At 44.6% G+C, this 25745-nt stretch overlaps 2 protein-coding genes, 1 pseudogene and 3 gene segments (V, D, J or C); 4 read left to right on the top strand and 2 right to left on the bottom strand.

Annotated features, from left to right (window-relative positions):
• The first annotated feature begins 1378 nt into the window (after positions 1-1378).
• Positions 1379-2902, top strand: LOC104913155 (Ig kappa chain V region 3381-like). The segment is given in 2 exon segments: positions 1379-1442; positions 2601-2902. Coding segments are annotated over 2 exon segments (366 nt in total).
• Positions 2903-7163: 4261 nt separating this feature from the next.
• LOC104916584 (trypsin I-P1) lies at positions 7164-11512 on the bottom strand. 2 transcript variants are annotated; one of them, XM_010727612.3, is made up of 5 exons: positions 10926-11511; positions 10053-10218; positions 9256-9509; positions 8477-8613; positions 7164-7430 (listed from the first exon to the last, which is right to left on the bottom strand). In XM_010727612.3, the coding sequence occupies exons 1-5, from the start codon at positions 10963-10965 to the stop codon at positions 7281-7283; spliced, it is 747 nt and encodes a 248-aa protein (XP_010725914.1). In that variant the 5' UTR covers positions 10966-11511; the 3' UTR covers positions 7164-7280. The 2 variants fall into 2 exon arrangements, with proteins under 2 accessions (XP_010725914.1, XP_085092165.1); XM_085236039.1 differs by having other exon boundaries at positions 10053-11512.
• A 782-nt stretch (positions 11513-12294) lies between these two features.
• Positions 12295-13819, top strand: LOC146545445 (Ig kappa chain V region 3381-like). The segment is given in 2 exon segments: positions 12295-12358; positions 13518-13819. Coding segments are annotated over 2 exon segments (366 nt in total).
• A 3102-nt stretch (positions 13820-16921) lies between these two features.
• Positions 16922-24112, top strand: LOC146545444 (uncharacterized; annotated as a pseudogene).
• LOC104916587 (trypsin I-P1) lies at positions 18817-24797 on the bottom strand. 3 transcript variants are annotated; one of them, XM_010727616.3, is made up of 5 exons: positions 22559-24792; positions 21686-21851; positions 20889-21142; positions 20110-20246; positions 18817-19063 (listed from the first exon to the last, which is right to left on the bottom strand). In XM_010727616.3, the coding sequence occupies exons 1-5, from the start codon at positions 22596-22598 to the stop codon at positions 18914-18916; spliced, it is 747 nt and encodes a 248-aa protein (XP_010725918.2). In that variant the 5' UTR covers positions 22599-24792; the 3' UTR covers positions 18817-18913. The 3 variants fall into 3 exon arrangements, with proteins under 3 accessions (XP_010725918.2, XP_085092181.1, XP_085092189.1); XM_085236055.1 differs by having other exon boundaries at positions 21686-24793; XM_085236063.1 differs by lacking the exon at positions 18817-19063 and having other exon boundaries at positions 19948-20246; positions 22559-24797.
• On the top strand, positions 23929-25456 carry LOC146545443 (Ig kappa chain V region 3381-like). The segment is given in 2 exon segments: positions 23929-23992; positions 25155-25456. Coding segments are annotated over 2 exon segments (366 nt in total).
• The last annotated feature ends 289 nt before the right edge of the window (positions 25457-25745 follow it).

The following is a 25745-nucleotide window of genomic DNA, read 5'->3' as shown; positions in this document are numbered from 1 at the left end:
ATCCTGGAGGATTGAGTCTGAAATGTTCCAAGGTAAACCCAAACAATCAGCTGAACCTTTTGTAATTCCCTAAGGAAAAACTGCTGCTATAGAAGGAGTTGGTTTTCCCTTCTAGGCTTCCTCCTGAGACTGGAACTTAACTCCAGGGAAAGGCAGTTGAACTAGAGGGAAAACACAAACCTTGAACATAAGACCACATGAAAATGTAGATTACCTCACCTCCATGCTAGGGTGGGAAATGTCTGTCCTTTGAAATGTCTGTCCTCTTTGAAAGTTTTTCTTTGAAATAATTAAAGAGATGTTTGCGTTTTGGCAGATGAGTGTTTCCTTGTAGCAATTGCTCATAGTAACCCTTTGAGATGCCTCTGCTCTTGTCATTTTCAAGAAAGCAGGCTTTATCCAGGAGCTGAACACTGTATGTAGTGGATGGAAAGATATTTTACATATTCTAAAAGAATACATCATTTCTATCAATTTCTGAAGTTTATTTAAAAATTCCTTTTCTTCAGCTGTATGCTTCTTTCTGTCTGTATGGTATAATGTTTTTTCAAAGCAAATATTCATAAGAGATCTCACTGGGTATGGGAAACTACTTTATGTGGCCCTCCATCTCCAAAGTTAATTTCAAATTACGTTGTGATGCTGATATGGAAAAGAGACCAAATGAGAATCATTTTTCTGCTCCATTTCATGATCAGACTTCTGAGAGACATGGAGGGTTGGTGCACAGAGGCACTCTAAAGATAGACATCTTCCTTATTGTTAGAGGGCAAGATCAGGGAATCCTCCGTGGCATTGCTATAAATGTCACTCCCAAATCCTTCTCCTCAGGGCTGCTCTCAAGCCATACTTCTCCTGTTCTTCAACCCTGAACGTAAGACTACATGAAAGTGGTGATTACCCCACCTCCATGCTAGGGTGGGAAATGTCTGTCCTAATGGGGTGCTGAAGAAGATGCGAAGAAGCTGAGCCTAAAGGAAAGAAGATTCCCCTGTGATATTGGTTGATTTGTTCAGCAATAGGAATTAGTACATTGGTTTAAGAATCAATATATTAGTTTAGCAAAAGAAATTAACAAGTGATAGTTCTAAAACTTTCCATTTCTAATCTAGTGGGTGTACAGTCCTGTTCTCATAGTTTTGCACTGATGACATAGTAGATTGTTCTTATCTATTGTACCGAGACGCTGCAAGGACATCTTGGATGCCGCTTGCATTATTAGAAAAGTGGCACACTATGGCTTAATAAGCAATGGAAGTTTCCCAAAGTGGGGCAAAGCAGCTGAAAGTTAGTCAGAGGTCTCACTCAGTGATTAAGCTGTTGGTGGAAAATGTGGAAGAAGTAAGTGGGCACTCAGCCACGCTAGATGGTACCGAGCATGCCTAGAGGGACATCAGCATATGTGAATGAGTCCTCGAAAAAGAACGAATGTGTGTGGCAGGGTACTGCATATGTATGTCTTAACAGTTTAAATGTAGAACCTGAAGCCTGAGCATGTGCTTGCTTGTCAAGTCACCCAGTATGTATCATGAGGAATAAAGGAATGCCTCTTTCTAGCACCATTTTGGAGTCAGAGAGTTTTACTCCCAGATTTTGGATGACACCAAGACACAAATCTGTGAGGCCTTTCTTTAGTGTTCCGACAAGCTGTGCAGGGATTAAGACAGTCTCCTTCCTTGGAATTACCTCCGGGTGCTGCAGCCGTGCGGTGTTACAGTGACCTGCCATTGTGCACGCAAGCAGCAGTATGGCAAATACAGAACAGCAGGCCCTCACCCTCCTGCCTGAGCACAGTAGCTTCCCTACTGCATCCATCCACATCAGAGCTTACATTTTGCATGCACGCTGTTTTTGTAAACAACAGGTGCAGTGCAGTGCTTTTTTTTTTTTTTTTTTTTTTTTTAAATTATACCACCACCGTGGAAATCTCAGCTGTTTCAAGAGGAAGAGGAGAAAACCCCAAGGCAGCCCTATGCCTTGTCTCAAACTCAGGCTCCCAGCAGTCCCAGCACATTCCTGTGACTGCGCACATACACGCTTGTAAAGCCAGCTGTTCAGGGTTTGTGCTACCCACTACTGTCTGTATTTCACACACTTCCCAGCCAACCAACTGCTTTCTAACTGACTGCTTTCTGGGCGGTCTCACACTGTCCTGCCCACTCCAACATCTTGCATTTCTTCCTTCCTCAATGTTTCTTCTTCATGCATCAGAGCTACTAGGTCAGTGCTGTCACCACAGGCAGATAGTTGAAGAAGACTTTTCCCATGTTTCCCTACTGGTTTCTTATGGCCTTCCTGGCTCCTATAGGTAAGTAAATTTTGTTCTCCCTTGAGAAGCCTCATTGTTTCCTCTGCTGGTGCTCCAGCAGTGTGTTCAATTGTTGGTAATGCTCCATTCCCTAAGGCTTCCAAGCTATTATTTAAAAATAAAAAATAAAGAAAAAAATTGCTACTATATTTGATATTTTTTCTTTCTCCTATATGTCTCTTTCAGAGAAATGGGACAGTGTCCCACATGCTGGCATCCCATCTATTAATCCAAAGCCTCCTTTTGTCTCTTTTGACTCCTTCCATTCCTCACAGTTTTTTTCCTTTTCCAGGCTGGGCTCTTCAGCAAACCCCACACTCAGTTGTCCGACTGGGAGACTCTCTGACTCTGAACTGTTCGCACAAGGAGAGTGGAATCTGGACCATGTACTGGTACAAGCAGCCAGTGGGGAAGAACGTCTCTTTGCAGCTGGTTGTACTTTCAACAGAAGGTACCAAGGCAGAGTTTGAGGAGGACTTCAAAAGCCGCTTCCAGAGTAGTGGGACTAAGGCGAACTCCTTATCAGTGACGATAGATCATGTCCTACTCAGTGACTCAGGCACTTATTTCTGCGCTAAGCAAGATACACTGTGACACGAAGGCGGGAGCAGCATAGCGCAAACCTCTCTCCATACAAGTTGAGCACAACAGATTCCAGCATCTCCTGTTTGCTTCCCAAGCTGTGTGCATTGGTGTAGAGGCACTTCAGCGGGGCAGCTAGTCTTGTCAAGTCCTTAAAGGATAACTCCTTCATTCCTTTTAAGGAATTATTTCCCTTCATTTTCCCCATTGCCTTCTCCTATTGCCCCAGCTGCCACCGCCTCATCATCACAGGATTTCAGATGTGCTGCAGTGTTGCCAGCACCGCTCAAGGCAGCAGAAGGCCTTTGCTGGTACCCTGTCCCTCTAATCTAGCTATGCCATCCCACACCTTATCATGGGAAGGCTCACTATCCCGCTCGTCCCCTTTCAGACCCTGATTAAAACCACCCCAAAGAGCCCTCTAGTTCTTCCCCAAGGACTCTTCTCCCTCTAGGAGAGAGAAAGGCAAACCCCACCTGGTGCTCACAAACCTGGTGCCATATGGGCCGTTTGGTTGTCAAAATAAAAACCAAAGTTCTGATGATGGCACCTGTGACAAAGTCACACATTTATGGATAAGATCCTCTCATTTGTTTCCATGTCCTCACCCAAAAAAACAGGAGACGGTTCCTTCAGCTGTTCTTCCAAGGCCCTGAAGTCCCTTTCGATAGCCTTTGATACACATGTAGTTGCTTCATCTCTCCCCATATGCAAAAGCAGTAAGGGGTTGTGGTCTGATGGCTGTACCAGTCAAGGTGGCTTCGTGGCGGCATCTCTTACTCAAGGCCCAGGAAGACAGCGGACTTCTCTAAGAAGGGGGTCTGCTTGGCATATTGGATGTCCAGTTCCTTGCAGCGAGGAGTCTCCTACAACTAATATCCATCTCTTGTTCTTCAGTGGCATAGTCTTGATTTGGGGAAAGGCTTTTTGTAGTTTGGTTTCATTAATTTGTCCAGACTGAGTGGATCGTTATCATCCACAGATGGGCCTTCCACATGCAGGGCCTCATACCTGCAGTAGAGAGGCACCTGGTGGGGAACGGGGGGTTGGGGGGGCAGTGTGGAGAAGGCAAGGAGGGTTTCGGTATTCAGCTTCAAGCACAGATTTGCCTCTATTCGCTCACTTCCTTTGTGCTCTCGCCTCCAGCCTTGCAATTTTTCTCCTCAACCTGATGTGATACAGACTGCTGTGATACAGACTGTTCTGTATTCTTTACTTTGAAATAACCTGTCTGCTCATGGATGAACTGTGGTTCCCCTGTTTGTCCCCCACGACACTTTTTAATCTGTGTATTTCGTCCTGTAGCCTCATCACAAGGCAGAGCAGATGGTCTACCTGCTCACACCTCACACAGCTCTTCTGACTGCTGTCCACGATGCCAGGGAAAGGCTCATGCGCTCTACACAGCCAGAGGTTTGGAGAGCTGCATGGCTGCCTCCGGACTCAGTCAGGGTGATAATCGAGCGCTTGGAGCGTGACGTCCCTGTACTTTGCGGGCGATAACCGCCTAACGAACTTCTGTCCCTTGCACGCCGGCTGCTCTCCCTCCCTGCTCGAGCCGCCCGCTGCGCCCCCTCGCGGCAGGTTTTGTACACGCAGGAGGTTCGGCCGCCGTCACCCCCGGCTGCGCCGCACCGCGTCAGTGCTGCCGAACGTCAGGCACGTCCCTCCGCAACGGCGTTTTCCGCGGTTGACCTTTCTGTGAAGGCTCCTTTGGTGCGAACTTCTGCCACGCAGCTGACTCGCACGAAGTCTTTGCATAAAAAAAAAAAGGCATACGGCATGGGAAACAATGTCGTACGGCATGGAATATCCCTTTGGTCAGGCTAGGTCAGCGGTCCTGGCTACGCCCCCTCCCAGCCAGCACACCGGCCTTTGTAGGGGCAGGTGGGCAGTTAGAGAGGCAGCCCTGAAGCTGTGCAAGCACTGCTTAGCATGCTGTAGGCTGGTTTAGTAATAGGGATCACTACGTTTAAATGTAAGGACCAGTGTATTAGTTTAGCAAAAAGAATTGAGGTGTGCTAGTTCTAGAATTTTCCAGTTTAGCTCTGCTTGGTACGTGAGCAGTCTTGTTTTGAATGATCTTTGCTTCACCAAAGCAAGCCAAAGCCACAACAGTCTACTTTTTATCTACGTGGCATGCACTGGAAGCTTCTTTGTATCCTCCAAGTGCAAGAACTTTTTATTAGATTTCATATTAATTTTTCTGAGTTATCGTGTACCAAGACAAAAGGTTGCTCTTCATGGTGTAACAAGCAATGGAAATTTGCCAAACTGGGGAAAAACAGCTGAAGGTCAGCTGAAAGTCACTGTGACAAAGCTGAAGCTGCAATAATGGGGATGAAGGAGGTGGTCATACAGCCTCACTGCGCATGCTCAAAGAGACATTAGCATGTAGTAGTGAGTTCTTGGAAAAGAATGAATACATGTGACGTTTCTGAGAAATGTACTGCATCTGTGGGTCTTAACTGTTTAAATGTGGAACCGGAACTCCGAGAGCACATGCTTGGTTTGTCAGGTTGGCTGGTACATATGGTGAACTAAAATAATGTCACTTTCTAACACCACCTTGGAGTTAGAGAGTTTTCTTCCCAGACGTTCTGATGACAAGCAATAGGTAAAACATTGGTGTGATATCAACCTGTGCAAAGCACAGTACTACACGGGCTTCCATGTGGGCAAACTCTATTCCAGCCAGACCCAATACAGAAAGGGAACAACTTTGTAAGCTACCTTTTCATGCTAGGTTCTATCAGTGGTATAAATGATGTTCCAACCATAAAAGAAGCAAGAGGCCGTGAGAACATTTCAACAATTTGAGTATCAAGTCTTGAATATCAAATCTAGAAAGTGGACTTTCTTCTTTGCCTACAAGAGGCATTGAGACATGCAGTAGATAGTGGCAGAGGACAGGGACTGTTTCCAAACGACTCTTCTCAACATGCCCACCCCTCGTAGTCAAGGATGCGCTCTGTGTACAGATAGAAACATGCATTTTCCCCCATCTTCCTCATCCTCTTCACTGTCCTCTTCACTTTATTATTGCACACATAGGGTTTATATAGGTTTCCAATACACGTTTTCGCTTACTATTGGTGCACAACGTTGGCTGCTAGGTGGGCTGCTCAGCCTTAACCAGTGCTCAGTCAGCATTCACCCCTGTGCTGCTAAGCCAGTTTACTTGTCAGCCCCCCCACATCCACAGAGCACAGCTGCAGATGTGGGCCCGCTGTTTACATGCTGCCCCAAGGACGTTGTGACTCCTATCTAACTCCTAGTATTTTCTCATGGCTATGCACTCTGTGCTGCTGCACCAGCTATGCTTGTACGTATTCTCATGGCCGCCCTGCTCTTGCAGCCATTCCCCAACAATTAGGTAGATGCAATATACGGGAATTAAATGCACAAATACAGTGAAGAAATTTTTGTTATTGTCTTTGATTTCTTGAAACACTCAACTTTCCAGCACCCGGGCCCAAATTAAAAGAAATCTCTCTCTTGCGTGTGTGGGAATTGGCTCATTGCACATTAGGTAACAGATTTGCTTTTTGGGTGATAATACCATGCAAGGATATTTAAGTCCACTTTTTTTTTTTTTTTTTTTCCTTCTTTTTTTTTCTCCCAAAGGGACAGCTGCAGAGCCCTGTTTTTTCATGGACTCTCTCTCTCGGGTCTGATTGGGGCAAGAGGAATTTAAAACCAGATCTCCAAAACATCTCTGTTCTTTTGACTGTTCCAGGAAAATTAAGAAAGTCCAGCATGTCCAAGGAGCAAAATGCTGTGGACAGTAGTCCCAGCAATTTAGTAAAATAGCCTTGGTAGGTCACAGTGCTGGTACGTTAAGAGAACAAGCCCTAGCAAGAGCTTGCCTTCATTCCCCAGGCAGAGCTTCCAGTGATTTTGCAGTTGGAAATGTTCAGTCATATGCCTGTGGGTTGGGGGTGATTGGGAGTGTTTGTTTTGCTGCCAGCTGTTTTCTGTAACAGAAGGTATGCTGCCTCTGTAGTTCCCCACAGCCTTTCATCTGTTTTATGTAGATGTGTAGCATTTGACTTTCTGATTTTAAACAGAAAATATGTCCTACTCCACAATGCTTGTGCATAACTGACTGAAGGACTCCTGAAGTGGAGGCTAAAAAGTGTTCCAAGATTCTTCTAGTTGAGATACACTACAAATATTAGATAGATAGATAGGTAGGTAGGTAGGTAGGTAGGTAGTGATATTAGTTGTCTGTGTTCCCCATGTGATATCCCGTGGAAGTAACCAGAGGAACTCTGCACAAAGATGGGCTGCCTGAAAATGTTTATTTTTGGTTAAGTTTTGTACATCCAGTTCCCAAGCAGAAGGAAATGAGGAGGAGGGAAAGCAGGTCACGTAAAATGAGTGTGTTTCAGTTGGAAGCTATAGTCGATTGAATCCAGGAAACATAATTGCAAACCTTAGTGTAAACACCGGGATAACCTTTTTGTGCACATCCAATACCCCAGGAGACAATACCCTGCAGCTGACCATTGCAGACTACTGGACCACCGGAATCCCCCTGTACAGATCAAGATAGAGATGCTCAGCAAATGTTATCAGCTTCAGCAGTAAGCCATATTTCCCAGAAATCACTGAGATTCTAGAGAGAGACTTTTTCTCACAAAGACAATTTCTGCCTACAATTCTACACCTGGTGCTAATATGCCGTACTTTTAAGGCATCACAGATAGTGGTAAGTCACTCAGTTTTCATGGGTGCAGATCTTGGCAGATGCTCAGGAAACTTTTCTTGCACATTACTCTGCAAACCTTTTCCACAGAGTCGGGCAAATACAGCATGCAGAGCAATTGCCAAGTGTATTCATTTTCCACATTTCCTGGATACTGGTACAGTGATGCTTTATTCTCATTGAATCCAATACTAACATTTGCATCCTAGGCTATAGCCTCTGCGATTATTGCTTATTCTCTGGTGCAGCACTTGTCCATTTTCAATAGCCCAAAGCGCAAGAGCTAGCATACTCTGCACATGGAGAATTAGGGCAGAGGTATTCCATATCTTAAATAAATAAATAGATAAATAAATAAGAAGGGATCAACTGAGAGGAAAAATTGCCAGCTGTATGGAAATTGTTGAAGCACTGATTGAGCACCTGGGGAAAGGACCCGGTCAGCCCTGGAAGCACAGGTGAAGGCAATTCACCTGTGCAACTGGAAGGGATGGAGCCTGGCTGCGCCTCTCTTAGACCTCATTTAAGGGCTGACGGCCACTGGGGGAGGTCTTTTCCTGGCGATTCTGCCTTGGTGGGGCTTTCCCTTGTAAACCTAGAATCTTCAGATGTGCGTGAGCAATCTTTTTCCCTCCCTTCATAGCAAATTCTCTATTGTGCCTGTTTTTGTCATCTCACCTTTCCCTTTGTATTGAGCTGTACAATTGCTGTATCTACTCAGTAAGTAACCCCTGCACTAAGACTTTATAGCTAGTTATAGAGAATGGTTTCAAACATGCCTTGAGTATTTCTGACATGATATCATCCTCTACTAGGAGAAGACATCTACTAGGAGAAGACAGGAAAGGTACAGATAGGAGAGACAGCTGTTTTACCTGGCAGGAGTCTTTCCCTCCAGTCAGGTATCCGACACATATCATGTTGCTAGTAATTTGACCAGGGTAAGCACTGCTGCACTGGCTTGAGGAGAGTACAGGGGCATTCAGACACTGCACGATATCTGGATACAGAGCTACAAGAAAACAGAGGAATTATTGATGGCATATGTGATTTAATTCCAGAGCCCGGGGAAAACGTTGTTCTTAACAGAAAAGTCATGGCTGGACACCTTGTTTTAGCAGTCCTCATTTTTCTTCTGTGCTGTAATTCTCTTTGTTTAGATGAAACAGATTCTAGTCCCGGGCCCTCTGTTCTACCCTGCATCTAGAAAGTCCTCAGCTGGTAGATTTAGAACTAGGAACTCGGCTTACAGTACATACGATGAAGAAATCTTAGGTCTCAGGCAAAGTACCTTCTGCTCTGGTGCAGGTTTGTTTTGGTCAGAGAATTAGACACTGGTCTCCCCCTATGCTTCTGACCACCGGTGGAAAAGAGCGGAGCGAAGTGGACGTCTTAGTGAAGGGCACTGGAATGACTTAAATGATTCCATCCTCTCAGAATAGAACAAGATTAAAAATCTTAAAGTCTTGCCATCAGAGCAGCGGTTAAATATTGTTGTGCTACATGGGCTGATCTTTTAAAATCATTCTTCAAAAAGAACGCTTGCTGTGCGGCACTTCTCTGTTCTTTACCCTGTACTGTTTGGACTTAATGGGGAGATCTTAGACCATCTCCAGGGTCCTCAGGATGCTGTACGTCCCCACCCAGCACTTACTGCCACTGCTGAGTGTGTTGCCCCATCCGGAGATCAGGCATGTTGTTCCAGCAGACACACAGCTGGTAGGCAGAGGAACAGTGTTGACATAGGAGTTGAGCGTGGCTGCTTTGGAAAGTTTGATGAGCATGATATCGTTGTTCAGTGTGTTGGCATTGTAGCCAGAGTGGCGGATGACTTTAGATGAACTGATGGTCTGCTCGTTGCCGTCTTGGACTGCCAGGTTGTATTCCCCAAGCTTCACTTGAATGGAACTGGAAAAAAGAGGGAATGTCACTTACTTCACTGCCGCTGACACTGTGATTATGAGAAAGCTGCCTGTCACTGTATGTATTAACTCCTTTCATGCTGGGTACTTTTCTTGTCCTGCAACGGATTCTAGGGATCTACACTGAGATCTTCTTTCCGGTACGGGTGGTGAATTTAGGAAGGATTGTTTAGCGGCCAGTACAAACGTCCTGGAAGACAAACTGGTATCACCGTGAGATCGTTCCTCTTCCTATTCTACTGTAATTAAGTTTTAACAAACGATTGCAGCTTCTAAGCGACCACGCGCGTAACTTGCTAGGTTACCATGTTGTCATTTCAGAAAGTAATCTGCATTCAGAAAAGCATTTGCAGAAGGGGAAAACCACTTGTGATGCATCAGCTCACCTTTCTGAATGACCCACTCATTCTTCAGCTCTCTTCTGTGAGAACTGAGTTATTTATCTATTTGGATCTCATAGCCCTACGTTCCTGTTAAAAGTGAACTGGAGAAAAGAGGTGGATTATGGAATAGATTTCTTTCCACTCACGACTTGTAGCAGTGAGCCGCTGACAGCACCCATTGGCTGCTGATGAGAGAACCTCCACAGAAGTGATATCCAGAATTCAGAGACACCTGGTAGGGTACAGCGTTCCTTGCACAGCTGTAGCCTCCCACAATCTTGTCGTCATCCCCATCGCTGATGGGGAAGGCAACTGCAGAATAAGAGAGAGCATCTGTTAACATCCGGCATAGGGAACTCTCTGGCCCTATGACTGAATGAAACATCTTGCATATAGGTTCTGGTTCTGAAAAAATGCGCAGTAGCAGTTATGGTCAACTCTAACACGCTTTTGTTTGCTTCTCCCTAAAATAAGCTGAGTGAATTTAGGTTGGCAGCCCATCTGTTTGTGTTTAAAGCCCTGGATGCTATTTCCAGATGAGCTTAATAGTATAGAAATGTTCAGAATGGATAAGATTAAAGGTTTGTCTGTCCCAAGGTCTAGTCTGTCGTAGCAGTCAATAGCAGACAACGAAAGTACAACGCAAGACTGCAGTGATATTTCCTCGGAGCACTCTCCCATAATCAAAGAATTTGCAGTAGCTTCAGGGCTTCCTGGTAAGAGGTACTTTGTCATTCCTTTTCAGTGGAAGAGTCATGAATTTATACAGTCTTTTTCTTTTTTCTTAACCTGTGTAAGCAGTTTAGTGTTCCCAGGTCAAGAACCATGATGGCATTCACGTCTTGTGAAATGAGTTGTTCTGGATGGATAGTTAGTAGTCAAAAGAAGCAGAAGCATTCTGCCTTAAGCCTTCTGCAAATGTAAACTCGAGTTCACTTTCTCGTGACAGACCATGCTACAGGTTTCCTCAGAAATAAGCTTCATTTTAAATCTACAAGTAGAAGTGAAAATACACTCACCAGCCACACCCACAAAGGTGACAAACAGTAAGTATTTCATGATCGTGACACAGCCTCGATCCCAGACTGGTGGACTGGCAGCATGAGCTGCTAGAAATATATTTTCTGACAGGGCTTATCTTTAACCCAAGGTTTTTTCCAGGGAAAAAAAACAGTGGAAAACTTGAAGATCCAAATGTAGGCATTAGAAGGTACTGATAGTAGTTACAAATAACATAACAGTTAATCATAAGCCTTTCATAAGATATAGAGTTATCTTTGAAAGTTTTTCTTTGAAATAATTAAAGAGATGTTTGCGTTTTGGCAGATGAGTGTTTCCTTGTAGCAATTGCTCATAGTAACCCTTTGAGATGCCTCTGCTCTTGTCATTTTCAAGAAAGCAGGCTTTATCCAGGAGCTGAACACTGTATGTAGTGGATGGAAAGATATTTTACATATTCTAAAAGAATACATCATTTCTATCAATTTCTGAAGTTTATTTAAAAATTCCTTTTCTTCAGCTGTATGCTTCTTTCTGTCTGTATGGTATAATGTTTTTTCAAAGCAAATATTCATAAGAGATCTCACTGGGTATGGGAAACTACTTTATGTGGCCCTCCATCTCCAAAGTTAATTTCAAATTACGTTGTGATGCTGATATGGAAAAGAGACCAAATGAGAATCATTTTTCTGCTCCATTTCATGATCAGACTTCTGAGAGACATGGAGGGTTGGTGCACAGAGGCATTCTAAAGATAGACATCTTCCTTATTGTTAGAGGGCAAGATCAGGGAATCCTCCGCGGCATTGCTATAAATGTCACTCCCAAATCCTTCTCCTCAGGGCTGCTCTCAAGCCATACTTCTCCTGTTCTTCAACCCTGAACGTAAGACTACATGAAAGTGGTGATTATCCCACCTCCGTGCTAGGGTGGGAAATGTCTGTCCTAATGGGGTGCTGAAGAAGATGCGAAGAAGCTGAGCCTAAAGGAAAGAAGATTCCCCTGTGATATTGGTTGATTTGTTCAGCAATAGGAATTAGTACATTGGTTTAAGAATCAATATATTAGTTTAGCAAAAGAAATTAACAAGTGATAGTTCTAAAACTTTCCATTTCTAATCTAGTGGGTGTACAGTCCTGTTCTCATAGTTTTGCACTGATGACATAGTAGATTGTTCTTATCTATTGTACCGAGACGCTGCAAGGACATCTTGGATGCCGCTTGCATTATTAGAAAAGTGGCACACTATGGCTTAATAAGCAATGGAAGTTTCCCAAAGTGGGGCAAAGCAGCTGAAAGTTAGTCAGAGGTCTCACTCAGTGATTAAGCTGTTGGTGGAAAATGTGGAAGAAGTAAGTGGGCACTCAGCCACGCTAGATGGTACCGAGCATGCCTAGAGGGACATCAGCATATGTGAATGAGTCCTCGAAAAAGAACGAATGTGTGTGGCAGGGTACTGCATATGTATGTCTTAACAGTTTAAATGTAGAACCTGAAGCCTGAGCATGTGCTTGCTTGTCAAGTCACCCAGTATGTATCATGAGGAATAAAGGAATGCCTCTTTCTAGCACCATTTTGGAGTCAGAGAGTTTTACTCCCAGATTTTGGATGACACCAAGACACAAATCTGTGAGGCCTTTCTTTAGTGTTCCGACAAGCTGTGCAGGGATTAAGACAGTCTCCTTCCTTGGAATTACCTCCGGGTGCTGCAGCCGTGCGGTGTTACAGTGACCTGCCATTGTGCACGCAAGCAGCAGTATGGCAAATACAGAACAGCAGGCCCTCACCCTCCTGCCTGAGCACAGTAGCTTCCCTACTGCATCCATCCACATCAGAGCTTACATTTTGCATGCACGCTGTTTTTGTAAACAACAGGTGCAGTGCAGTGCTTTTTTTTTTTTTTTTTTTTTTTTTTTAATTATACCACCACCGTGGAAATCTCAGCTGTTTCAAGAGGAAGAGGAGAAAACCCCAAGGCAGCCCTATGCCTTGTCTCAAACTCAGGCTCCCAGCAGTCCCAGCACATTCCTGTGACTGCGCACATACACGCTTGTAAAGCCAGCTGTTCAGGGTTTGTGCTACCCACTACTGTCTGTATTTCACACACTTCCCAGCCAACCAACTGCTTTCTAACTGACTGCTTTCTGGGCGGTCTCACACTGTCCTGCCCACTCCAACATCTTGCATTTCTTCCTTCCTCAATGTTTCTTCTTCATGCATCAGAGCTACTAGGTCAGTGCTGTCACCACAGGCAGATAGTTGAAGAAGACTTTTCCCATGTTTCCCTACTGGTTTCTTATGGCCTTCCTGGCTCCTATAGGTAAGTAAATTTTGTTCTCCCTTGAGAAGCCTCATTGTTTCCTCTGCTGGTGCTCCAGCAGTGTGTTCAATTGTTGGTAATGCTCCATTCCCTAAGGCTTCCAAGCTATTATTTAAAAATAAAAAATAAAGAAAAAAATTGCTACTATATTTGATATTTTTTCTTTCTCCTATATGTCTCTTTCAGAGAAATGGGACAGTGTCCCACATGCTGGCATCCCATCTATTAATCCAAAGCCTCCTTTTGTCTCTTTTGACTCCTTCCATTCCTCACAGTTTTTTTCCTTTTCCAGGCTGGGCTCTTCAGCAAACCCCACACTCAGTTGTCCGACTGGGAGACTCTCTGACTCTGAACTGTTCGCACAAGGAGAGTGGAATCTGGACCATGTACTGGTACAAGCAGCCAGTGGGGAAGAACGTCTCTTTGCAGCTGGTTGTACTTTCAACAGAAGGTACCAAGGCAGAGTTTGAGGAGGACTTCAAAAGCCGCTTCCAGAGTAGTGGGACTAAGGCGAACTCCTTATCAGTGACGATAGATCATGTCCTACTCAGTGACTCAGGCACTTATTTCTGCGCTAAGCAAGATACACTGTGACACGAAGGCGGGAGCAGCATAGCGCAAACCTCTCTCCATACAAGTTGAGCACAACAGATTCCAGCATCTCCTGTTTGCTTCCCAAGCTGTGTGCATTGGTGTAGAGGCACTTCAGCGGGGCAGCTAGTCTTGTCAAGTCCTTAAAGGATAACTCCTTCATTCCTTTTAAGGAATTATTTCCCTTCATTTTCCCCATTGCCTTCTCCTATTGCCCCAGCTGCCACCGCCTCATCATCACAGGATTTCAGATGTGCTGCAGTGTTGCCAGCACCGCTCAAGGCAGCAGAAGGCCTTTGCTGGTACCCTGTCCCTCTAATCTAGCTATGCCATCCCACACCTTATCATGGGAAGGCTCACTATCCCGCTCGTCCCCTTTCAGACCCTGATTAAAACCACCCCAAAGAGCCCTCTAGTTCTTCCCCAAGGACTCTTCTCCCTCTAGGAGAGAGAAAGGCAAACCCCACCTGGTGCTCACAAACCTGGTGCCATATGGGCCGTTTGGTTGTCAAAATAAAAACCAAAGTTCTGATGATGGCACCTGTGACAAAGTCACACATTTATGGATAAGATCCTCTCATTTGTTTCCATGTCCTCACCCAAAAAAACAGGAGACGGTTCCTTCAGCTGTTCTTCCAAGGCCCTGAAGTCCCTTTCGATAGCCTTTGATACACATGTAGTTGCTTCATCTCTCCCCATATGCAAAAGCAGTAAGGGGTTGTGGTCTGATGGCTGTACCAGTCAAGGTGGCTTCGTGGCGGCATCTCTTACTCAAGGCCCAGGAAGACAGCGGACTTCTCTAAGAAGGGGGTCTGCTTGGCATATTGGATGTCCAGTTCCTTGCAGCGAGGAGTCTCCTACAACTAATATCCATCTCTTGTTCTTCAGTGGCATAGTCTTGATTTGGGGAAAGGCTTTTTGTAGTTTGGTTTCATTAATTTGTCCAGACTGAGTGGATCGTTATCATCCACAGATGGGCCTTCCACATGCAGGGCCTCATACCTGCAGTAGAGAGGCACCTGGTGGGGAACGGGGGGTTGGGGGGGCAGTGTGGAGAAGGCAAGGAGGGTTTCGGTATTCAGCTTCAAGCACAGATTTGCCTCTATTCGCTCACTTCCTTTGTGCTCTCGCCTCCAGCCTTGCAATTTTTCTCCTCAACCTGATGTGATACAGACTGCTGTGATACAGACTGTTCTGTATTCTTTACTTTGAAATAACCTGTCTGCTCATGGATGAACTGTGGTTCCCCTGTTTGTCCCCCACGACACTTTTTAATCTGTGTATTTCGTCCTGTAGCCTCATCACAAGGCAGAGCAGATGGTCTACCTGCTCACACCTCACACAGCTCTTCTGACTGCTGTCCACGATGCCAGGGAAAGGCTCATGCGCTCTACACAGCCAGAGGTTTGGAGAGCTGCATGGCTGCCTCCGGACTCAGTCAGGGTGATAATCGAGCGCTTGGAGCGTGACGTCCCTGTACTTTGCGGGCGATAACCGCCTAACGAACTTCTGTCCCTTGCACGCCGGCTGCTCTCCCTCCCTGCTCGAGCCGCCCGCTGCGCCCCCTCGCGGCAGGTTTTGTACACGCAGGAGGTTCGGCCGCCGTCACCCCCGGCTGCGCCGCACCGCGTCAGTGCTGCCGAACGTCAGGCACGTCCCTCCGCAACGGCGTTTTCCGCGGTTGACCTTTCTGTGAAGGCTCCTTTGGTGCGAACTTCTGCCACGCAGCTGACTCGCACGAAGTCTTTGCATAAAAAAAAAAAGGCATACGGCATGGGAAACAATGTCGTACGGCATGGAATATCCCTTTGGTCAGGCTAGGTCAGCGGTCCTGGCTACGCCCCCTCCCAGCCAGCACACCGGCCTTTGTAGGGGCAGGTGGGCAGTTAGAGAGGCAGCCCTGAAGCTGTGCAAGCACTGCTTAGCATGCTGTAGGCTGGTTTAGTAATAGGGATCACTACGTTTAAATGTAAGGACCAGTGTATTAGTTTAGCAAAAAGAATTGAGGTGTGCTAGTTCTAGAATTTTCCGGTTTAGCTCTGCTTGGTACGTGAGCAGTCTTGTTTTGAATGATCTTTGCTTCACCAAAGCAAGCCAAAGCCACAACAGTCTACTTTTTATCTACGTGGCATGCACTGGAAGCTTCTTTGTATCCTCCAAGTGCAAGAACTTTTTATTAGATTTCATATTAATTTTTCTGAGTTATCGTGTACCAAGACAAAAGGTTGCTCTTCATGGTGTAACAAGCAATGGAAATTTGCCAAACTGGGGAAAAACAGCTGAAGGTCAGCTGAAAGTCACTGTGACAAAGCTGAAGCTGCAATAATGGGGATGAAGGAGGTGGTCATACAGCCTCACTGCGCATGCTCAAAGAGACATTAGCATGTAGTAGTGAGTTCTTGGAAAAGAATGAATACATGTGACGTTTCTGAGAAATGTACTGCATCTGTGGGTCTTAACTGTTTAAATGTGGAACCGGAACTCCGAGAGCACATGCTTGGTTTGTCAGGTTGGCTGGTACATATGGTGAACTAAAATAATGTCACTTTCTAACACCACCTTGGAGTTAGAGAGTTTTCTTCCCAGACGTTCTGATGACAAGCAATAGGTAAAACATTGGTGTGATATCAACCTGTGCAAAGCACAGTACTACACGGGCTTCCATGTGGGCAAACTCTATTCCAGCCAGACCCAATACAGAAAGGGAACAACTTTGTAAGCTACCTTTTCATGCTAGGTTCTATCAGTGGTATAAATGATGTTCCAACCATAAAAGAAGCCGTGAGAACATTTCAACAATTTGAGTATCAAGTCTTGAATATCAAATCTAGAAAGTGGACTTTCTTCTTTGCCTACAAGAGGCATTGAGACATGCAGTAGATAGTGGCAGAGGACAGGGACTGTTTCCAAACGACTCTTCTCAACATGCCCACCCCTCGTAGTCAAGGATGCGCTCTGTGTACAGATAGAAACATGCATTTTCCCCCATCTTCCTCATCTCTTCACTGTCCTCCAACATTTTCATCCCTCTGATAACATATGAAGCCAGGTGGATATTTCTAAACTTTCTAGGAGGGGAGTGTTCTGGTATTATGACTTTTTTTGTTGTCGGTGTTCCACATCATAACATCATGTAAAGCACTGGGAGTTAAAGAGTTAATGTTCCAGTTCTGTGGATAACCACTGTTTCTTGGTGCTTGGTCCTTGGAGGGGGAGGGAAGGGGCTGCATTCCCCAGAGGGCTTTATGCCCACAGGAAGGGAGGTGGAGCTCCTGGCAGCTCAGGAGCCTCTCTTTCTTTGGTCGCTGCAGAGGAGCACATGCTGCCTTGCTCCTTTTTGCCTGCAGCTTTAGAGCGAGGCCTTCAGCTTGGACACTCTCTCTCTCATTTTGTTTGATTTGTTGGCCTCAATTCCAATTGAATTGTGTTCTCTTCTGTTATCTTACATTCTGATATCATGTTTAGTAAATTAACGTGGCTCCTCAGATCGCTGCCGCTGCTCTGTTTTTAGACCCATCTACTATCTCCTTACCCTTTTCCCTCTCCCAGGGAGTGGGTCCATGGATCCCCTGCCTCATTAGTCATGGGATGGGGGCAGACTGACCCGTGAACCATTGACACTCTTTTTCTCTTCTTTTCTGGGCCTGTGGGCCTGCTGTCCCTCCGTCACGGACACAGATAGATCTAGATTACTCCGTGACAGGGAGAAACATGTCTTTGCTTAGAAAGAAGGCGGTATTGTCTGTGTTTAATCAACAGAAGTGTAAAATACTTTGATCAAGCAGAGTGTCTTACGTTATCTGATTAATCAAATGCAATTGTTCTTCTTGGAGTATCGGCGAGAGGAGAACTGTTCAGCTTGGTCATAGTGACCGGCTAAGGATAAAAGGATTAAGAGGAGAATTCTCAAAAAAATCACGGAAGGTCACGTGAGACCCCTGAACAATCCCATGCAAGAAAAGCTGGCTGGGAACGTGACCAAAAGGGGGAAAGATTATCACGATTGTTTAACCTTATTAATATGTAGGTGGTAGGTGTTCCTTCTGTATTAGGTAGATGCAATATACGGGAATTAAATGCACAAATAGTGAAGAAATTTTTGTTATTGTCTTTGATTTCTTGAAACACTCAACTTTCCAGCACCCGGGCCCAAATTAAAAGAAATCTCTCTCTTGCGTGTGTGGGAATTGGCTCATTGCACATTAGGTAACAGATTTGCTTTTTGGGTGATAATACCATGCAAGGATATTTAAGTCCACTTTTTTTTTTTTTTTTCCTTCTTTTTTTTTCTCCCAAAGGGACAGCTGCAGAGCCCTGTTTTTTCATGGACTCTCTCTCTCGGGTCTGATTGGGGCAAGAGGAATTTAAAACCAGATCTCCAAAACATCTCTGTTCTTTTGACTGTTCCAGGAAAACTGAGAAAGTCCAGCATGTCCAAGGAGCAAAATGCTGTGGACAGTAGTCCCAGCAATTTAGTAAAATAGCCTTGGTAGGTCACAGTACTGGTACGTTAAGAGAACAAGCCCTAGCAAGAGCTTGCCTTCATTCCCCAGGCAGAGCTTCCAGTGATTTTGCAGTTGGAAATGTTCAGTCATATGCCTGTGGGTTGGGGGTGATTGGGAGTGTTTGTTTTGCTGCCAGCTGTTTTCTGTAACAGAAGGTATGCTGCCTCTGTAGTTCCCCACAGCCTTTCATCTGTTTTATGTAGATGTGTAGCATTTGACTTTCTGATTTTAAACAGAAAATATGTCCTACTCCACAATGCTTGTGCATAACTGACTGAAGGACTCCTGAAGTGGAGGCTAAAAAGTGTTCCAAGATTCTTCTAGTTGAGATACACTACAAATATTAGATAGATAGATAGATAGATAGATAGATAGATAGATAGATAGATAGATAGGTAGGTAGGTAGGTAGGTAGGTAGTGATATTAGTTGTCTGTGTTCCCCATGTGATATCCCGTGGAAGTAACCAGAGGAACTCTGCACAAAGATGGGCTGCCTGAAAATGTTTATTTTTGGTTAAGTTTTGTACATCCAGTTCCCAAGCAGAAGGAAATGAGGAGGAGGGAAAGCAGGTCACGTAAAATGAGTGTGTTTCAGTTGGAAGCTATAGTCGATTGAATCCAGGAAACATAATTGCAAACCTTAGTGTAAACACCAGGATAACCTTTTTGTGCACATCCAATACCCCAGGAGACAATACCCTGCAGCTGACCATTGCAGACTACTGGACCACCGGAATCCCCCTGTACAGATCAAGATAGAGATGCTCAGCAAATGTTATCAGCTTCAGCAGTAAGCCATATTTCCCAGAAATCACTGAGATTCTAGAGAGAGACTTTTTCTCACAAAGACAATTTCTGCCTACAATTCTACACCTGGTGCTAATATGCCGTACTTTTAAGGCATCACAGATAGTGGTAAGTCACTCAGTTTTCATGGGTGCAGATCTTGGCAGATGCTCAGGAAACTTTTCTTGCACATTACTCTGCAAACCTTTTCCACAGAGCCGGGCAAATACAGCATGCAGAGCAATTGCCAAGTGTATTCATTTTCCACATTTCCTGGATACTGGTACAGTGATGCTTTATTCTCATTGAATCCAATACTAACATTTGCATCCTAGGCTATAGCCTCTGCGATTATTGCTTATTCTCTGGTGCAGCACTTGTCCATTTTCAATAGCCCAAAGCGCAAGAGCTAGCATACTCTGCACATGGAGAATTAGGGCAGAGGTATTCCATATCTTAAATAAATAAATAGATAAATAAATAAGTAGGGATCAAATGAGTGCGAAAATTGCCAGCTGTATGGAAATTGTTGAAGCACTGATTGAGCACCTGGGGAAAGGACCCGGTCAGCCCTGGAAGCACAGGTGAAGGCAATTCACCTGTGCAACTGGAAGGGATGGAGCCTGGCTGCGCCTCTCTTAGACCTCATTTAAGGGCTGACGGCCACTGGGGGAGGTCTTTTCCTGGCGATTCTGCCTTGGTGGGGCTTTCCCTTGTAAACCTAGAATCTTCAGATGTGCGTGAGCAATCTTTTTCCCTCCCTTCATAGCAAATTCTCTATTGTGCCTGTTTTTGTCATCTCACCTTTCCCTTTGTATTGAGCTGTACAATTGCTGTATCTACTCAGTAAGTAACCCCTGCACTAAGACTTTAGAGCTAGTTATAGAGAATGGTTTCAAACATGCCTTGAGTATTTCTGACATGATATCATCCTCTACTAGGAGAAGACATCTACTAGGAGAAGACAGGAAAGGTACAGATAGGAGAGACAGCTGTTTTACCTGGCAGGAGTCTTTCCCTCCAGTCAGGTATCCGACACATATCATGTTGCTAGTAATTTGACCAGGGTAAGCACTGCTGCACTGGCTTGAGGAGAGTACAGGGGCATTCAGACACTGCACGATATCTGGATACAGAGCTACAAGAAAACGGAGGAATTATTGATGGCATATGTGATTTAATTCCAGAGCCCGGGGAAAACGTTGTTCTTAACAGAAAAGTCATGGCTGGACACCCTGTTTTAGCAGTCCTCATTTTTCTTCTGTGCTGTAATTCTATTTGTTTAGATGAAACAGATTCTAGTCCCGGGCCCTCTGTTCTACCCTGCATCTAGAAAGTCCTCAGCTGGTAGATTTAGAACTAAGAACTCGGCTTACAGTACATACGATGAAGAAATCTTGGGTCTCAGGCAAAGTACCTTCTGCTCTGGTGCAGGTTTGTTTTGGTCAGAGAATTAGACACTGGTCTCCCCCTATGCTTCTGACCACCGGTGGAAAAGAGCAGAGCGAAGTGGACGTCTTAGTGAAGGGCACTGGAATGACTTAAATGATTCCATCCTCTCAGAATAGAACAAGATTAAAAATCTTAAAGTCTTGCCATCAGAGCAGCGGTTAAATATTGTTGTGCTACATGGGCTGATCTTTTAAAATCATTCTTCAAAAAGAACGCTTGCTGTGCGGCACTTCTCTGTTCTTTACCCTGTACTGTTTGGACTTAATGGGGAGATCTTAGACCATCTCCAGGGTCCTCAGGATGCTGTACGTCCCCACCCAGCACTTACTGCCACTGCTGAGTGTGTTGCCCCATCCGGAGATCAGGCATGTTGTTCCAGCAGACACACAGCTGGTAGGCAGAGGAACAGTGTTGACATAGGAGTTGAGCGTGGCTGCTTTGGAAAGTTTGATGAGCATGATATCATTGTTCAGTGTGTTGGCATTGTAGCCAGAGTGGCGGATGACTTTAGATGAACTGATGGTCTGCTCGTTGCCGTCTTGGACTGCCAGGTTGTATTCCCCAAGCTTCACTTGAATGGAACTGGAAAAAAGAGGGAATGTCACTTACTTCACTGCCGCTGACACTGTGATTATGAGAAAGCTGCCTGTCACTGTATGTATTAACTCCTTTCATGCTGGGTACTTTTCTTGTCCTGCAACGGATTCTAGGGATCTACACTGAGATCTTCTTTCCGGTACGGGTGGTGAATTTAGGAAGGATTGTTTAGCGGCCAGTACAAACGTCCTGGAAGACAAACTGGTATCACCGTGAGATCGTTCCTCTTCCTATTCTACTGTAATTAAGTTTTAACAAACGATTGCAGCTTCTAAGCGACCACGCGCGTAACTTGCTAGGTTACCATGTTGTCATTTCAGAAAGTAATCTGCATTCAGAAAAGCATTTGCAGAAGGGGAAAACCACTTGTGATGCATCAGCTCACCTTTCTGAATGACCCACTCATTCTTCAGCTCTCTTCTGTGAGAACTGAGTTATTTATCTATTTGGATCTCATAGCCCTACGTTCCTGTTAAAAGTGAACTGGAGAAAAGAGGTGGATTATGGAATAGATTTCTTTCCACTCACGACTTGTAGCAGTGAGCCGCTGACAGCACCCATTGGCTGCTGATGAGAGAACCTCCACAGAAGTGATATCCAGAATTCAGAGACACCTGGTAGGGTACAGCGTTCCTTGCACAGCTGTAGCCTCCCACAATCTTGTCGTCATCCCCATCGCTGATGGGGAAGGCAACTGCAGAATAAGAGAGAGCATCTGTTAACATCCGGCATAGGGAACTCTCTGGCCCTATGACTGAATGAAACATCTTGCATATAGGTTCTGGTTCTGAAAAAATGCGCAGTAGCAGTTATGGTCAACTCTAACACGCTTTTGTTTGCTTCTCCCTAAAATAAGCTGAGTGAATTTAGGTTGGCAGCCCATCTGTTTGTGTTTAAAGCCCTGGATGCTATTTCCAGATGAGCTTAATAGTATAGAAATGTTCAGAATGGATAAGATTAAAGGTTTGTCTGTCCCAAGGTCTAGTCTGTCGTAGCAGTCAATAGCAGACAACGAAAGTACAACGCAAGACTGCAGTGATATTTCCTCGGAGCACTCTCCCATAATCAAAGAATTTGCAGTAGCTTCAGGGCTTCCTGGTAAGAGGTACTTTGTCATTCCTTTTCAGTGGAAGAGTCATGAATTTATACAGTCTTTTTCTTTTTTCTTAACCTGTGTAAGCAGTTTAGTGTTCCCAGGTCAAGAACCATGATGGCATTCACGTCTTGTGAAATGAGTTGTTCTGGATGGATAGTTAGTAGTCAAAAGAAGCAGAAGCATTCTGCCTTAAGCCTTCTGCAAATGTAAACTCGAGTTCACTTTCTCGTGACAGACCATGCTACAGGTTTCCTCAGAAATAAGCTTCATTTTAAATCTACAAGTAGAAGTGAAAATACACTCACCAGCCACACCCACAAAGGTGACAAACAGTAAGTATTTCATGATCGTGACACAGCCTCGATCCCAGACTGGTGGACTGGCAGCATGAGCTGCTAGAAATATATTTTCTGACAGGGCTTATCTTTAACCCAAGGTTTTTTCCAGGGAAAAAAAACAGTGGAAAACTTGAAGATCCAAATGTAGGCATTAGAAGGTACTGATAGTAGTTACAAATAACATAACAGTTAATCATAAGCCTTTCATAAGATATAGAGTTATCTTTGAAAGTTTTTCTTTGAAATAATTAAAGAGATGTTTGCGTTTTGGCAGATGAGTGTTTCCTTGTAGCAATTGCTCATAGTAACCCTTTGAGATGCCTCTGCTCTTGTCATTTTCAAGAAAGCAGGCTTTATCCAGGAGCTGAACACTGTATGTAGTGGATGGAAAGATATTTTACATATTCTAAAAGAATACATCATTTCTATCAATTTCTGAAGTTTATTTAAAAATTCCTTTTCTTCAGCTGTATGCTTCTTTCTGTCTGTATGGTATAATGTTTTTTCAAAGCAAATATTCATAAGAGATCTCAAAGACTGGGTATGAGAAACCACTTTATGTGGCCCTCCATCTCCAAAGTTAATTTCAAATTACGTTGTGATGCTGATATGGAAAAGAGACCAAATGGGAATCATTTTTCTGCTCCGTTTCATGATCAGACTTGTGAGAGACATGGAGGGTTGGTGTACAGAGGCATTCTAAAGATAGACATCTTCCTTATTGTTAGAGGGCAAGATCAGGGAATCCTCCGCGGCATTGCTATAAATGTCACTCCCAAATCCTTCTCCTCAGGGCTGCTCTCAAGCCATACTTCTCCTGTTCTTCAACCCTGAACGTAAGACTACATGAAAGTGGTGATTACCCCACCTCCGTGCTAGGGTGGGAAATGTCTGTCCTAATGGGGTGCTGAAGAAGATGCGAAGAAGCTGAGCCTAAAGGAAAGAAGATTCCCCTGTGATATTGGTTGGTTTGTTCAGCAATAGGAATTAGTACATTGGTTTAAGAATCAATATATTAGTTTAGCAAAAGAAATCAACAAGTGATAGTTCTAAAACATTCCATTTCTAATCTAGTGGGTGTACAGTCCTGTTCTCAATAGTTTTGCACTGATGACATAACAGATTGCTCTTATCTATTGTACCCAGACGCTGCAAGGACATCTTGGATGCCCCTTGTATTATTAGAAAAGTGGCACACTATGGCTTAATAAGCAATGGAAGTTTCCCAAAGTGGGGCAAAGCAGCTGAAAGTTAGTCAGAGGTCTCAGTGATTAAGCTGTTGGTGGAAAATGTGGAAGAAGTAAGTGGGCACTCAGCCACGCTAGATGGTACCGAGCATGCCTAGAGGGACATCAGCATATGTGAATGAGTCCTCGAAAAAGAACGAATGTGTGTGGCAGGGTACTGCATATGTATGTCTTAACAGTTTAAATGTAGAACCTGAAGCCTGAGCATGTGCTTGCTTGTCAAGTCACCCAGTATGTATCATGAGGAATAAAGGAATGCCTCTTTCTAGCACCATTTTGGAGTCAGAGAGTTTTACTCCCAGATTTTGGATGACACCAAGACACAAATCTGTGAGGCCTTTCTTTAGTGTTCCGACAAGCTGTGCAGGGATTAAGACAGTCTCCTTCCTTGGAATTACCTCCGGGTGCTGCAGCCGTGCGGTGTTACAGTGACCTGCCATTGTGCACGCAAGCAGCAGTATGGCAAATACAGAACAGCAGGCCCTCACCCTCCTGCCTGAGCACAGTAGCTTCCCTACTGCATCCATCCACATCAGAGCTTACATTTTGCATGCACGCTGTTTTTGTAAACAACAGGTGCAGTGCAGTGCTTTGTTATTTTTTTTTTTTTTTTTTTTTAAATTATACCTCCACTGTGGAGATCTCAGCTGTTTCAAGAGGAAGAGAAGAAAACCCCAAGGCAGCCCTATGCCTTGTCTCAAACTCAGGCTCCCAGCAGTCCCAGCACATTCCTGTGACTGCGCACATACACGCTTGTAAAGCCAGCTGTTCAGGGTTTGTGCTACCCACTACTGTCTGTATTTCACACACTTCCCAGCCAACCAACTGCTTTCTAACTGACTGCTTTCTGGGCGGTCTCACACTGTCCTGCCCACTCCAACATCTTGCATTTCTTCCTTCCTCAATGTTTCTTCCTCACGCATCAGAGCTACTAGGTCAGTGCTGTCACCACAGGCAGATCAGTTGAAGAAGACTTTTCCCATGTTTCCCTACTGGTTTCTTATGGCCTTCCTGGCTCCTATAGGTAAGTAAATTTTGTTCCCCCTTGAGAAGCCTCATTGTTTCCTCTGCTGGTGCTCCAGCAGTGTGTTCAATTGTTGGTAATGCTCCATTCCCTAAGGCTTCCAAGCTATTATTTAAAAATAAAAAATAAAGAAAAAAATTGCTAGTATATTTGATATTTTTTCTTTCTCCTATATGTCTCTTTCAGAGAAATGGGACAGTGTCCCACATGCTGGCATTCCATCTATTAATCCAAAGCCTCCTTTTGTCTCTTTTGACTCCTTCCATTCCTCACAGTTTTTTTCCTTTTCCAGGCTGGGCTCTTCAGCAAACCCCACACTCAGTTGTCCGACTGGGAGACTCTCTGACTCTGAACTGTTCGCACAAGGAGAGTGGAACCTGGACCATGTACTGGTACAAGCAGCCAGTGGGGAAGAATGCCTCTTTGCAGCTGGTTGTACGTTCAGTGGAAGGTACCAAGGCAGAGTTTGAGGAGGACTTCAAAAGCCGCTTCCAGAGTAGTGGGACTAAGGCGAACTCCTTATCAGTGACGATAGATCATGTCCTACTCAGTGACTCAGGCACTTATTTCTGCGCTAAGCAAGATACACTGTGACACGAAGGTGGGAGCAGCATAGCGCAAACCTCTCTCCATACAAGTGAAGACCTGCCCCCAGAACACACAGTCCATCCTGTACCAGTAGAACTGTGTTTCCACTTTTGGCCTCCAGCTCTGCCCACTTAAGAAAAGCAGAGTTTCCTCTCTGTGTCTTCTGCTTGTTCTCTGCTTTTTTTCCTTTCCATCTCCGAATAAATTTTGATCCTACTTTTGATACAAGTTGTAATGATATTGTTAAACTTGTTAGCATTCACTGAAAAATAGCCCTGCAGTTTGTTTAGATAAC

The sequence above is a fragment of the Meleagris gallopavo genome, chromosome 1 (genome assembly GCF_905368555.1).
Source record: "Meleagris gallopavo chromosome 1, MGAL_WU_HG_1.1, whole genome shotgun sequence".
Taxonomy (NCBI): Eukaryota; Metazoa; Chordata; class Aves; order Galliformes; family Phasianidae; genus Meleagris; species Meleagris gallopavo.
The sequence above is the reverse complement of the archived record's forward strand: the minus strand, read 5'-3'. Positions and strand labels throughout refer to the sequence as shown.

Bases quoted from the DNA above. Each gene is read 5' to 3' on its own strand.
- LOC104916584 (XM_085236039.1), bottom strand. From the start codon at position 10,291: ATGTTTCATTCAGTCATAGGGCCAGAGAGTTCCCTATGCCGGATGTTA. The intron at 9,510-10,052 runs GTGAGTGGAAAG...TCTTTTTTCCAG, and splicing joins GCGGCTCACTGCTACAAGTC to TTCCATTCAAGTGAAGCTTG. The intron at 7,431-8,476 runs GTAAAACAGCTG...TGATCTGTACAG, and splicing joins GAGGGAAAGACTCCTGCCAG to GGGGATTCCGGTGGTCCAGT.
- LOC104916587 (XM_085236055.1), bottom strand. From the start codon at position 21,924: ATGTTTCATTCAGTCATAGGGCCAGAGAGTTCCCTATGCCGGATGTTA. The intron at 21,143-21,685 runs GTGAGTGGAAAG...TCTTTTTTCCAG, and splicing joins GCGGCTCACTGCTACAAGTC to TTCCATTCAAGTGAAGCTTG. The intron at 19,064-20,109 runs GTAAAACAGCTG...TGATCTGTACAG, and splicing joins GAGGGAAAGACTCCTGCCAG to GGGGATTCCGGTGGTCCAGT.